A 14,064-nucleotide genomic window follows, 5' to 3' on the forward strand; every position below is an offset into this window, starting at 1 on the left:
TGTGAAGAAGCCTATTGACCGTTCACAGGAAAGTTTGTCAAACTACACATAATCATCAAGATTGTTAATACATTCATGAATATGACCTTCTTCGTGGCTAAGCGGTTTATCGTGCTCGCCTTTGGCGTGAGAGACCCGGGTTCGATTCCTGGCGGAGCTCATGTGGTTCGGATTCCACGTTAATCAGTAGGTCCCATCTCATATAGCCTTGGTGCTGAAAGGGATGTTAAACTCAAAATCAACTCAACTCATTCGTGGATGTATGAGTTTGGTTAAGTACAAAATTACATTTGAGTTGGCTATAAATTTAAACGAATGGTTACCCCTATAATATTGCGATAAATGTGCAATTTCTGCAATTAGGAATAAATGTTCTAGTATATAATGTTGTTTTAGCACTTCAGATATTAGGTCGAGTTCATCTAACCAAACCTAACCACTGACTAATCTCGGTCATGAAAAATGAAGATTTTTCATTTTAGGCAGGGAAAATAGAAATCTGAGAACGACAAGAGAAATGATAAATTTAGAACATCCGACGCTTATTTCTCCATGTATTCATTAATCACCAAAACCATGATAGATTTTAGTTCAACATCAGTCAAGTGAATTAGATCGTTAACATTATAACTTATTTTGATTGTAATGAGTATTTACGCAAAATAGAAAAAAGAAAAGGAAAAGGTCAATTCAACATTTTTTACTTTGTTGAACTAAGGGTTGCAGTGGAAAGGTGTCATCTTTTGTGTTATTGCAGAATTTTAGGATAATACGGGAAAGGTAAAAGTAATAATAGCTATACAGTATAAGTCAAGCACCCACACACCCCTTTAAATTTTTGAACACCCCCTGATTTTGAAATCCTGGCGGAAACCCTGCTCGTTAAGTGAAATTCTTTTCGTTTTAAACTGTAACAAATGAGATTAGTTCTCGTGTGACGAATGTTTAGACTGTAGTAATTTTTAAAAATCGTTTTTTTTTCTTCCTTTCGCCATCTAAATCTTAATAGATATGTTTGACGTTATATGTATACTAATATATGTATGTATTGGTATATCAGCATGTAACTATTATCTTCTTCTGTGCTTTTATCACTAGTAAATGCAATAAGTGTTACAAAACTGTAGTTAGGCGATAACTTCCTTTCGTAAAGTAATATATAACCATTTACTTGTATCAATACATTGTCAAATATGATACGAATGTGTGTATGTTCTAATGGGAAATTTTTACCTTCGAGTCATGACATAGGTTATGAAGGTGATTAATCTCTAACTGATTCAAATCAGCTCTGAAAGACAAGCCGAAGCAACATAGTGAAACTAGGGATGATAACAGTTTGTCCAAAACCTTGAAGAACTACAATTTTGGAGGATGTGTTTATCTCCTAGATTTTTTTTTTTTTTTTTTGCTGGCTAATTTAAACGTGTTCGGTTCACTGTGTAAAAGTCAGTAAATGGATGAAAACTATTTAATGAACACAAACAACGAATAAAAATTATTTTGCACTTATAATCGTCTGAGCTGGGTCAGGGTAACTTCAACTTGTGCAGTTACCTGGATCCAAGTCAGAGTTGTATGAGGGAACGTATGTCATCATGAACAGTTCAAGCTCGATTCTCAAATAATAGAATTGGGATATGATGTACCTTTAATACTTATTCAAGCTTCTTTGCTATATTTCGATAATTATCCCGTATTTCTTCGTTTCTATTTCTTCTTTCCCTCCCTCTTTTATCTTCTATTTTAGCTATAGACTATCCAATATTACTTTCCTGTAACATTTCCTCTTGTATTTTACTATCTCTAGCATAATATATATTTGCATCAGGAGCCCTTTCTAACCCTCTTTTTTCCTTCTTCTTCTTCCTTTATCATCCTCTTGACTTTTCTATATCTTTTTATCAGACATTCTCTATTTAAATTAAAACTGAAGGGAAGTCGTGACTGGGAGTTGTCGCTATAGGCGCGGTCAACAAGTTCAGTCCATTTTCTCTTCGGAAGTCCGATATTGAATAACCATTAAAGAAATACATGAATAATATTAGATTTAACAATTCGCTTAGTTTGTTTATCGAACTGACATAGTTGAGTTTCAAGATGGCGACAACCGAGAGTCTTTGCCAATTACGACGACCGACAATATTTCAGTTTTAAATTGGTGACCGTGACAGGACATTCACCAAGGAGCGACTTCCACTTTACTGTTGCGACTTCCGGCCCACATACGGATTTAGAAGCTTGCGTCAGCAAACGCACCATTCGCTCTACTGCTTTGGTATGGCACGGAAATGCATTTATTTCTTCTCTGGGAAGTTGCACTAATCTCTAGTGCAACCCTTCAAGGTGAAGGAGTCATTTCAACGGAGGGTAAATACCTTCTTATTGATTAAAATAAAAGAAAAGAGAAAATTTAGCGCAGCTGTTCAAGAAAATGACGACATAGCCGGAAAATCTGTTAGAGGAGTGTTTTCGATGGAAAAAAACCCCAGACCCTAACGCAAGTGAAAATAGGGAAACATTGGCATCGATGGCAAATCGAAAAAAACTTAACAATAGTGCAAGAATCAGGTTCAACATATTTGGGCCACGTCATGCCGAAGCCTAGTAGTGGAGAGCACATCGACGCGCCCGTTCACGAATTTCTGGATGAAAAAGGAACTGATTTGTCAACGTTGGTAGCAGCTGGCTGCGACGGTACACCAATCAACACGGAAAGATTTAACGGAGCTCTACTTTGTTTGAAAAAAAAAACTAAACCGAGTACTTCAATGAATCGTTTGTCTTCTTCACGCTAATGAACGTCCGCTTCGTCACTTAATAAGACACCTCGAAGGGGGAACATCGTGTCCGAAAATACTTTCGGGACCCATCGGAAGAAACCTCGACAATTGCGAGAAAGCGCCTTTTGTAAAATACCAAGCAATAAGTCTTGACTGGTTGGATGAATTCGCAAAAGTTGAAGACCTCAGTGCGGACCAACAATATTTACTAGCAATGTGCAGAACAATTCCCTCAGAATACTGTTCTTAAAACTTGGCGAACAAGAAACCCGGTCCATTGGTCCAGTCACGTTGATTCACCACGGCATATCGTACAGTAGCACAGCGAGACCTTGGCGATGCATTGATGTGTCTTGTACAGTCACGAACATTAATAAATGGAGGTTGGAGCCATAAGAAATAATGGCTTCAGCCTCCATTTAATAATGTTCGTGACTGTACAATACACCGTCAAGGTGTACGCCTGGGTCTCGTTTGCCATCAAGCAAAATACTTCGTGCTGTGTAGGACCGCGGCATTCTTGGAATTTTGGACGACTAGCCCAATTTCTACCAAGAAAACCTAAGCAGATAGTATTCTCTATGTTGCACACGAATAGTTTCTTCGTTCGCCCGAAAAACTTGTTTCATGGGATGATCACGGACGCTAGTCCGAAAATTCGTACACTTGGCTGGAGGAGGATTAAGGCGGCCCTCCACATAAAAAAAAAAAACGAGAATTCAGTTCCTAAAATAAATTTTCACGCTGACGATTATTACGACATGGTACAGTGGATGACCTTGTCCCCAACAGAACCTCCACTCATAAAGATGCTCTCCGATGACGAGATTGAAGAAAATGTTAAGTCTGCTACAATGTCCGGAGAAGAAATAACTGCGTTTCCGTGCCATACCAAAGCAGTAGAGCGAATGGTGCGTTTGGTGACGCAAGCTTCTAAATCCATGTATGGGCCGGCAAGTCGCGACGGATTCATACGCTTATGTCTTGCTTTCTCATAAGGAAATGACAACATTTGGGTCGAAAAAAGACTATGGCATCTACAAAAGTAAAGCAAGTAAGTGAGGACACAACAAGGCCATAGCAGAAAATTAAACAGAGCGGGAGGGCGGAACTCGAAGTGCTGTCGTCTCTTCGTGCTGAGTTCTAGGTTATTTTGGCCTAAGAATAAATGATCTAATATTATTATTATTATTATTATTAATATTAATAATAATAATAATAATAATAATAATAATAATAATAATAATAATAATAATAATAATAAAATAAACTCTACTCTTAGGCTAAAAAAATAAATCAATTTTTTTATACATACATATAAAAAAACGCAACATTCTTGCCTTAAGCGTAGAAATTTAGCCAATTTAAGCAAAGAGCTGCAGATAAGTGGGCTTTGGGAAGGTGAATTATGTATAGTTCAAGCTGTCCCTAAGATTGACTCCAAAAGAAACAATAATGTATGCATTTTACAAAGCCGAAAACGTGAAATATAGTATCGTGTAGTGCGTGTTGCATATCGTTTCCATAAAATCTCGATGCGCACATGAAGGCGTTGACTAAAAATTCTGAAAAAAAAATCTGGTACATTTAGCCCACTAAAAGACACTGTCTAACCGTTTCGCTGAACCGATTTTCGAAAAAAGTTTAAATTCGGCCCACCCTAGTGTCCATCCTTGAGTTTGGGCGCAACTGTTTCAGAGCTGTAAGGACTTTGAGCAGATATTCCTCGCATTCGCACACTAAACAATACCGCCACCATTCTCTTGTTCACTGATGTGAACTTTCGAACAGCCACGGGGTTGTCATCTTCGAACACCCACACTTTGTTTTGAGCCTTGGTCGGGACGTCATAGTAATGCAGCCAAGTTTCGTCGCGTGTCACAATACTGTTGACAGAGATTGACACACAGTGTGCCATCTGCTCGTCGGTCAAGTTATGTGGTACCCAAAGCTTACTAACTCGAAGGTGATCGCCGAAAATAGCACAAACTGCTGGTTCATTAATACCCAAGCATACCTCTGTTTGATGGTAGGTAACCCGTCTATCTGTCTCAAGCATTTTCCTTACTGTAGCAATGTTTTGTTCAGTCACAGTTGAAGATGGCCCTGACCTTGGAGCGTTTTCAGGGCTGAAATTTCCTTTTTGAAACTCTCGGTACCACCTAAATATCGTTGTATGATTAGGACAATCCTCTCCAAGCACAAGAGTCATTTCCTCTTAACACTGATCAACACTTAAACCATGTTCATAATTGTAGCGCAAAATTGTGCGGTATTCAGTTTTTGACCACAACGACATCTCCACCTCTTTTCACTGCCACACCTGAAAATCAACTGTGAGGCAATGACTAGAACTTCTACAGTGCAGGTTTGGACATGTCTAAGTTGCAAACTCCTATGATGATCCGTTCTGTTCTATTATAAAACTTTCCTAGTGTCCTTTGTATTTGACAATTATACCAAATAACAAACAATGTGTGATATTTCATTTTTTTAACGTTTCATTTTCTGTAATCGTAAATTTCTGACAGCATTTACATGAGTAGCAGTAGCCTACTGTCGTCTTGTGTTCCTATGGGCTTGAAATGTCACGCTAACAGTAGTAGACAAATGGAGTTGTTTTAATCTGGGGATAAGTGTGGCTGACGCCTGGTACTGACTCTATCAATTCCTGTAGTTGCCGAAATCTATGTGAAACGTACACTTACCGTTACGGGATATACAGGAATGAAGAATTATTCTCAACAGTCCCGTATCCGATGTATCTCGGATAAGATTTTACAACCGTAGATGTCCTATATGGTATATTTGGGATAAAGGAAAATACAAGTTTACCAATATGTGGTAGACAAGTCTGTAACTGCCATTTCCAAGTAATTTCACCAATAACTCCAAAAAGGATTGAAGGCTAAGAACCATCTGCTCATTGTGAAACTCCCATAAAATTTTAATACCTCTATACCACTAGTAGCAAGCCCATCAGTGGGAAGAGCCTATACAACTATGTTGGCCCAACGTTGTAATGGATCTCTTTGTCAAGTAGTTGCGAAAAATCATTTGCCAACATAATCCCCATGAAAGGGGTAGGCATAATAATATAAAGAGTGCGATGTCGAAAGTTCTATGAAAGTTTACGACGTCAAATTGTTGGTTGGCCAAAATTCATTTTAAACAACGTTGGGCTAACGTATTTCTCAATTTTATTTAAACAACGTTGGGCCCATGTATTTTTCAATTTTTTATTTAAACAAGGTTGGGCCAACGTATTTTTCAACTTTAAACAACTTTGGGCCAGCGTATTTTTCAACTTTATTATTAGAATAACCCGTTTCCAGCTATTAGCCCATGAAGGGCCTAGAAAGGGTGTTGAGAGGAACTATTCTCAAGGTAATTTCGCCTGTGTACATTCGACGAAAACATTCGAAACATGAGCTAGGAGTTTCATTATCATATTTCTCCAATATGTTTTGCTACCTTCGCAATATTTCAAGATGAAATAAATCTGAGACATTCGTATGGTTAGGACTTATTAATGCCAACACATTGAAAATAATGTAAATTATTTAACCCTTAGACACCGGGTTAACATATGCTGTTAAATGGACGTATTTCCTCGAAAAGCAGTTTCTTTCTTTCTTATTTATTTTAATTACATTTGTACTTTAAATCCCAGCTATTTATGAAACCACCTACACATTGACAACATGGCACCAACAATATACACTGTACATTCACTTTCCCACATAGTAAGCAAGAGACTGTAAACGTTGCTCGCAACGCTCAACCAACTTTTCGATTCCGGATTCATAAAAATTACCTCCAGTGCATGTAACCCACCTGGAGACAGCTGCTTTAACCTCCTCATCGTTTCGGAATCGTCGTCCACCGAGATCCTTTTTCAGCTTACCGAACACACGATAATCACATGCCATTAAGTGCGAACTGTATGGAGGATGCTGTCATACCTCCCACTTGAATCGTTGCAGCAGTTCGGACGTTTGGCGAGCCGTGTGAGGGGTTGCATTATCGTGCAACAAAATCACACCAGCGCTCAATTTTCCCCGTCGCTTTTCTTTAATTGGCTTACGCAATCGGTGGAACGTTTGATAATATGAAGCCGCTTTGATTGTCGTGCCTTGCGGCATAAATTCCACGTGCACCACATCCTCAATGTGAAAGAACACTGTCGCCATGACCTTTCCTGCTAAAAGTTGGACCTTGACCTTCTTTCGTGGTGGTGATGTAGTGTGCACCCATTCCATCAATGTTCTCTTTGACTCAGGGGTGAAGTGGTGAACCCACGTGATGATTCGCCGCAGAAACTCGTTGCCCACCACAGAATACCGCCTACAATAAAAATGCCAGTGACGATTGGAAACGTTGTCCCTTGTGAATATCAGTGAACAGACATGGGACCCATCTTTGACAAAGTTTACGAAACCCAAGGTGCACACACTACCATACGAAATTCAATTCATGCAGTGTTATGCGCCGATTCTCTCTAATGATCCCATCCACACGGTCAACATTTACAACGGTACTGGATGTTGCGGGCCTGCCATCGCGATGTTCGTCCGTGAGATCCATGCATCCTACGTCAAATTGCTTACACCACTTTACAATATCTGGGCGAGATATTGCACGCTCATCATATACAGCAGTGATTTCACGATGAATGTTCGTGTAATTGAGCCGTTTAGCCCATAAAAATCCGATCGCTGCATGCTCTTCCAATTTGGAGTGAACCATTGAACCTAGCTCGCTCTGCACACACAGCACAACGGGAGACCACAAAACGAGTGGGTTTTGGCAACGATACGAGTTTGAATAGCACTTGTCGTGGTAGTAGCCCTCCACTTGTAAACATAAATTATAGCTTCTGTAAACTATGCAGAAATACACCGGTGGTTGAAAATAGTATCACCGGTCATCTTTCATATGCACTCACTTAGGTATATGTTTCGCAGAAGGGGTCCAGAAGTAGGCAAAACATACGAAATTTACAGGAGAAATGGAAGATGCAAGTACTTAGACTTAACACAACCTAACCAAATCTAACCTAATGAAATTAACTAACTTAAGCTACCTAATATTAATAGAAGTAAGCAAAATTCTCTCACTTTGAAAATTGTGCTGGACAACTAATATAATCTAACATAACATAACCTAACCGTAACTAACCTGAACCAACCTAATGTGAATAGAAACTACCGAAATTGTAACATTTCTTAGAAAAATTAGCTGGACCCTTTCTGCTAAACATTGTCCCTCAACTATTTTACCCGTCGTTAAAACATAATGATTTTACACTAGTAACCCTACAGTTGTAAACATAAAATACAGATGTATTACTTTGTATTTAATTCTGTTGCTTGCAGAAATTTGTTCCTTATAAATATGTCTTTTCATGCAAAGTATTGAATTTTACTTGTAAATCTTCTAAAATGTGGTGCGCCAAAAGTATACCAGCACCCTTCTGACTTCTATGCTTTTTTCTTTCTTTTCTTTTTTTAGAGGTATCCAATTTAACAATATAGCGCCTGGTATTAATATCAGTAGGATGTGCAGTGTGGTTAGCATAGTAATTCTTCAACTTTGTACTTTTATTAAATAGAACTATTTCACAATGTTGATAATCGTCATTCGGTCAGACAGGAAAACTCTTCATGTGTATGGCACAAAAAGGATGGGATTTCCTACAAGATATGTCATAACATTTTTCCGAAGATAAATCCTAAGATATTTCTTAGGATTGATCTCGTAGTGTATAGCGCGCCTTACAGTAGCTTGCCCGCATTGGCCACAGTCACGATACACACGGCATGCTCTCTCGGCGAGCTAGTGTAACTTACTTTATGATTCGACATCGTACATGTAACAACGCGCTCAATTCTGATTGTTTCTGAAAGAACCCATTGGAGTTCACATGTATTTAAAAATATCAGAAAGTGCTATTATTACATGAGTTTGTATATGGGCTACATAAAATAATTGACTTCATAATTTCTCAAATATGAGCTTCGGGAGGACAAAACTTTCTCCGGTATCCACCTGACAAGGGACCATTCCGATTTGGTGAATTCAATTGCTGAAAATCATTGCTAATGACTGGATTCAGCACAAAAAATAAATAAATAAAATAAAAAAGATGGTGTTTAGTGGCAAACCGTATACAGGGTGGGAAATAAATGAGGGTAAAAGGCGAAGATAGAACGTAGAAAATTTCTAGAAATGCCATGTTAATTTTGAAACGAGTCGAGGGATTGAGGTCAAATGTTGGATATAAGGAATATATGTAGAGCTCCACTGAATAGGCGTAATGTGAATCAAGGCGGACATCTGGAAAGCTATCATGTTGGACTTAGCGCAAGAAGAATATACGGGAAAGGGGTCATGTGACATATGGCTTCTGACGCACACCATCTATTGAAATCAACAGTGGTCAACCTGTACACGGTCTGCCACGAAACATCCTCTTTTTATCTGTTACTTTTGGTGCTGAATCCAGTGCTAGCAATCATTTTCGGCAACTGAATTCACCAAATCGGAATGGTCCCTTGCAAGTACAATTTCGCTCACACGTATATAATTTAACAGGGCTTCCTCACAGTTAGCGTACGCGTGTTTGACGCAGGATCTCAGGTTCAATCTCTGAAGGACATTCATGTAGCTTGGGTCTCACATTAAGCTACAAATCCACGTTTTGTATAGCCTGGGTTCTGAAAGGGATGCTAAACTCCAAAATAACCAATCAGTCAACGTACATAATTTACATACATCCATGCCACTCCTGGAGTTTGTACTCTTGTTTTCAGGAATGTTCCAGGGTGGAACACCTATTACAACTATTCCGCTTTCTTTATTAGAAATAATCTGTAAGCTCTACAAGTGAACTCCTTCCCCTGTTTACCATTTAATACTTTTCCCTTGACAGTAAAAAAGTAAACGGCAGCCCCTACACGGGACAGGCCTAATGAGCCCACGGATTGGGAAAAGATAAAGGCCCTTTCACATACATACTTAATTATGGCATGTACTGGGAATGACGTACTTAGCACCATACACTGGTCGACATTGTGCTAGATACCAATTTCACAAAAGGCAGGGTAAACCAGGGAGCAGCGTTGGAACGAGGATGGAATGGGGGAAAAATATATCCCCCACCGCGGGTCAAACTCGAGCTGTTTTACCGAATGCGCTACTGCGGCTACAGGTTGCGGATCGAGGAGAAGGCCTCTAGGTATAGAGGTTAGCTGCGAATATACTGAATAAGCAGTCGCGGACAGCCGACTAGGAGTGGTCCTCCAGCTTGGGGGTTTGGGTAGGGCTAACAACCTCATCCTGTAAAAAAAAAAAAAGCACTTGTTCAGAAATATTCACAAAAGCCTCGGACAAGGACTGATAACTTGGCACGACCTCAGCAAAAGAAAATGGACAAGAGATTTGTACCTTTAATACTTATTCAAGCTTCTTTGCTATATTTCGATAATTATCCCGTATTTCTTCGTTTCTATTTCTTCTTTCCCTCCCTCTTTTATCTTCTATTTTAGCTATAGACTATCCAATATTACTTTCCTGTAACATTTCCTCTTGTATTTTACTATCTCTAGCATAATATATATTTGCATCAGGAGCCCTTTCTAACCCTCTTTTTTCCTTCTTCTTCTTCCTTTATCATCCTCTTGACTTTTCTATATCTTTTTATCAGACATTCTCTATTTAAATTAAAACTGAAGGGAAGTCGTGACTGGGAGTTGTCGCTATAGGCGCGGTCAACAAGTTCAGTCCATTTTCTCTTCGGAAGTCCGATATTGAATAACCATTAAAGAAATACATGAATAATATTAGATTTAACAATTCGCTTAGTTTGTTTATCGAACTGACATAGTTGAGTTTCAAGATGGCGACAACCGAGAGTCTTTGCCAATTACGACGACCGACAATATTTCAGTTTTAAATTGGTGACCGTGACAGGACATTCACCAAGGAGCGACTTCCACTTTACTGTTGCGACTTCCGGCCCACATACGGATTTAGAAGCTTGCGTCAGCAAACGCACCATTCGCTCTACTGCTTTGGTATGGCACGGAAATGCATTTATTTCTTCTCTGGGAAGTTGCACTAATCTCTAGTGCAACCCTTCAAGGTGAAGGAGTCATTTCAACGGAGGGTAAATACCTTCTTATTGATTAAAATAAAAGAAAAGAGAAAATTTAGCGCAGCTGTTCAAGAAAATGACGACATAGCCGGAAAATCTGTTAGAGGAGTGTTTTCGATGGAAAAAAACCCCAGACCCTAACGCAAGTGAAAATAGGGAAACATTGGCATCGATGGCAAATCGAAAAAAACTTAACAATAGTGCAAGAATCAGGTTCAACATATTTGGGCCACGTCATGCCGAAGCCTAGTAGTGGAGAGCACATCGACGCGCCCGTTCACGAATTTCTGGATGAAAAAGGAACTGATTTGTCAACGTTGGTAGCAGCTGGCTGCGACGGTACACCAATCAACACGGAAAGATTTAACGGAGCTCTACTTTGTTTGAAAAAAAAAACTAAACCGAGTACTTCAATGAATCGTTTGTCTTCTTCACGCTAATGAACGTCCGCTTCGTCACTTAATAAGACACCTCGAAGGGGGAACATCGTGTCCGAAAATACTTTCGGGACCCATCGGAAGAAACCTCGACAATTGCGAGAAAGCGCCTTTTGTAAAATACCAAGCAATAAGTCTTGACTGGTTGGATGAATTCGCAAAAGTTGAAGACCTCAGTGCGGACCAACAATATTTACTAGCAATGTGCAGAACAATTCCCTCAGAATACTGTTCTTAAAACTTGGCGAACAAGAAACCCGGTCCATTGGTCCAGTCACGTTGATTCACCACGGCATATCGTACAGTAGCACAGCGAGACCTTGGCGATGCATTGATGTGTCTTGTACAGTCACGAACATTAATAAATGGAGGTTGGAGCCATAAGAAATAATGGCTTCAGCCTCCATTTAATAATGTTCGTGACTGTACAATACACCGTCAAGGTGTACGCCTGGGTCTCGTTTGCCATCAAGCAAAATACTTCGTGCTGTGTAGGACCGCGGCATTCTTGGAATTTTGGACGACTAGCCCAATTTCTACCAAGAAAACCTAAGCAGATAGTATTCTCTATGTTGCACACGAATAGTTTCTTCGTTCGCCCGAAAAACTTGTTTCATGGGATGATCACGGACGCTAGTCCGAAAATTCGTACACTTGGCTGGAGGAGGATTAAGGCGGCCCTCCACATAAAAAAAAAAAAACGAGAATTCAGTTCCTAAAATAAATTTTCACGCTGACGATTATTACGACATGGTACAGTGGATGACCTTGTCCCCAACAGAACCTCCACTCATAAAGATGCTCTCCGATGACGAGATTGAAGAAAATGTTAAGTCTGCTACAATGTCCGGAGAAGAAATAACTGCGTTTCCGTGCCATACCAAAGCAGTAGAGCGAATGGTGCGTTTGGTGACGCAAGCTTCTAAATCCATGTATGGGCCGGCAAGTCGCGACGGATTCATACGCTTATGTCTTGCTTTCTCATAAGGAAATGACAACATTTGGGTCGAAAAAAGACTATGGCATCTACAAAAGTAAAGCAAGTAAGTGAGGACACAACAAGGCCATAGCAGAAAATTAAACAGAGCGGGAGGGCGGAACTCGAAGTGCTGTCGTCTCTTCGTGCTGAGTTCTAGGTTATTTTGGCCTAAGAATAAATGATCTAATATTATTATTATTATTATTATTAATATTATTAATAATAATAATAATAATAATAATAATAATAATAATAATAATAATAATAAAATAAACTCTACTCTTAGGCTAAAAAAATAAATCAATTTTTTTATACATACATATAAAAAAACGCAACATTCTTGCCTTAAGCGTAGAAATTTAGCCAATTTAAGCAAAGAGCTGCAGATAAGTGGGCTTTGGGAAGGTGAATTATGTATAGTTCAAGCTGTCCCTAAGATTGACTCCAAAAGAAACAATAATGTATGCATTTTACAAAGCCGAAAACGTGAAATATAGTATCGTGTAGTGCGTGTTGCATATCGTTTCCATAAAATCTCGATGCGCACATGAAGGCGTTGACTAAAAATTCTGAAAAAAAAATCTGGTACATTTAGCCCACTAAAAGACACTGTCTAACCGTTTCGCTGAACCGATTTTCGAAAAAAGTTTAAATTCGGCCCACCCTAGTGTCCATCCTTGAGTTTGGGCGCAACTGTTTCAGAGCTGTAAGGACTTTGAGCAGATATTCCTCGCATTCGCACACTAAACAATACCGCCACCATTCTCTTGTTCACTGATGTGAACTTTCGAACAGCCACGGGGGTCTTGTCATCTTCGAACACCCACACTTTGTTTTGAGCCTTGGTCGGGACGTCATAGTAATGCAGCCAAGTTTCGTCGCGTGTCACAATACTGTTGACAGAGATTGACACACAGTGTGCCATCTGCTCGTCGGTCAAGTTATGTGGTACCCAAAGCTTACTAACTCGAAGGTGATCGCCGAAAATAGCACAAACTGCTGGTTCATTAATACCCAAGCATACCTCTGTTTGATGGTAGGTAACCCGTCTATCTGTCTCAAGCATTTTCCTTACTGTAGCAATGTTTTGTTCAGTCACAGTTGAAGATGGCCCTGACCTTGGAGCGTTTTCAGGGCTGAAATTTCCTTTTTGAAACTCTCGGTACCACCTAAATATCGTTGTATGATTAGGACAATCCTCTCCAAGCACAAGAGTCATTTCCTCTTAACACTGATCAACACTTAAACCATGTTCATAATTGTAGCGCAAAATTGTGCGGTATTCAGTTTTTGACCACAACGACATCTCCACCTCTTTTCACTGCCACACCTGAAAATCAACTGTGAGGCAATGACTAGAACTTCTACAGTGCAGGTTTGGACATGTCTAAGTTGCAAACTCCTATGATGATCCGTTCTGTTCTATTATAAAACTTTCCTAGTGTCCTTTGTATTTGACAATTATACCAAATAACAAACAATGTGTGATATTTCATTTTTTTAACGTTTCATTTTCTGTAATCGTAAATTTCTGACAGCATTTACATGAGTAGCAGTAGCCTACTGTCGTCTTGTGTTCCTATGGGCTTGAAATGTCACGCTAACAGTAGTAGACAAATGGAGTTGTTTTAATCTGGGGATAAGTGTGGCTGACGCCTGGTACTGACTCTATCAATTCCTGTAGTTGCCGAAATCTATGTGAAACGT

The 14,064-nt window shown here is 39.4% G+C and overlaps 2 protein-coding genes across 2 annotated transcripts; both read right to left on the reverse strand.

The window, feature by feature from the left end:
* Positions 1-4,443: 4,443 nt before the first annotated feature.
* Positions 4,444-4,995, reverse strand: LOC145682158 (histone-lysine N-methyltransferase SETMAR-like). The gene has a single exon (XM_081753747.1). It carries the CDS (start codon positions 4,993-4,995, stop codon positions 4,444-4,446), a length of 552 nt encoding a protein of 183 aa, XP_081609873.1.
* An 8,026-nt stretch (positions 4,996-13,021) lies between these two features.
* Positions 13,022-13,576, reverse strand: LOC145682159 (histone-lysine N-methyltransferase SETMAR-like). Its single transcript, XM_081753748.1, has one exon. The coding sequence runs from the start codon at positions 13,574-13,576 to the stop codon at positions 13,022-13,024; it is 555 nt and encodes a 184-aa protein (XP_081609874.1).
* Between the last annotated feature and the right edge of the window lie 488 nt (positions 13,577-14,064).

The sequence above is a fragment of the Thermobia domestica genome, chromosome 3, assembly GCF_964235325.1.
Source record: "Thermobia domestica chromosome 3, izTheDome1.hap1.1, whole genome shotgun sequence".
NCBI classification, from domain to species: Eukaryota; Metazoa; Arthropoda; class Insecta; order Zygentoma; family Lepismatidae; genus Thermobia; species Thermobia domestica.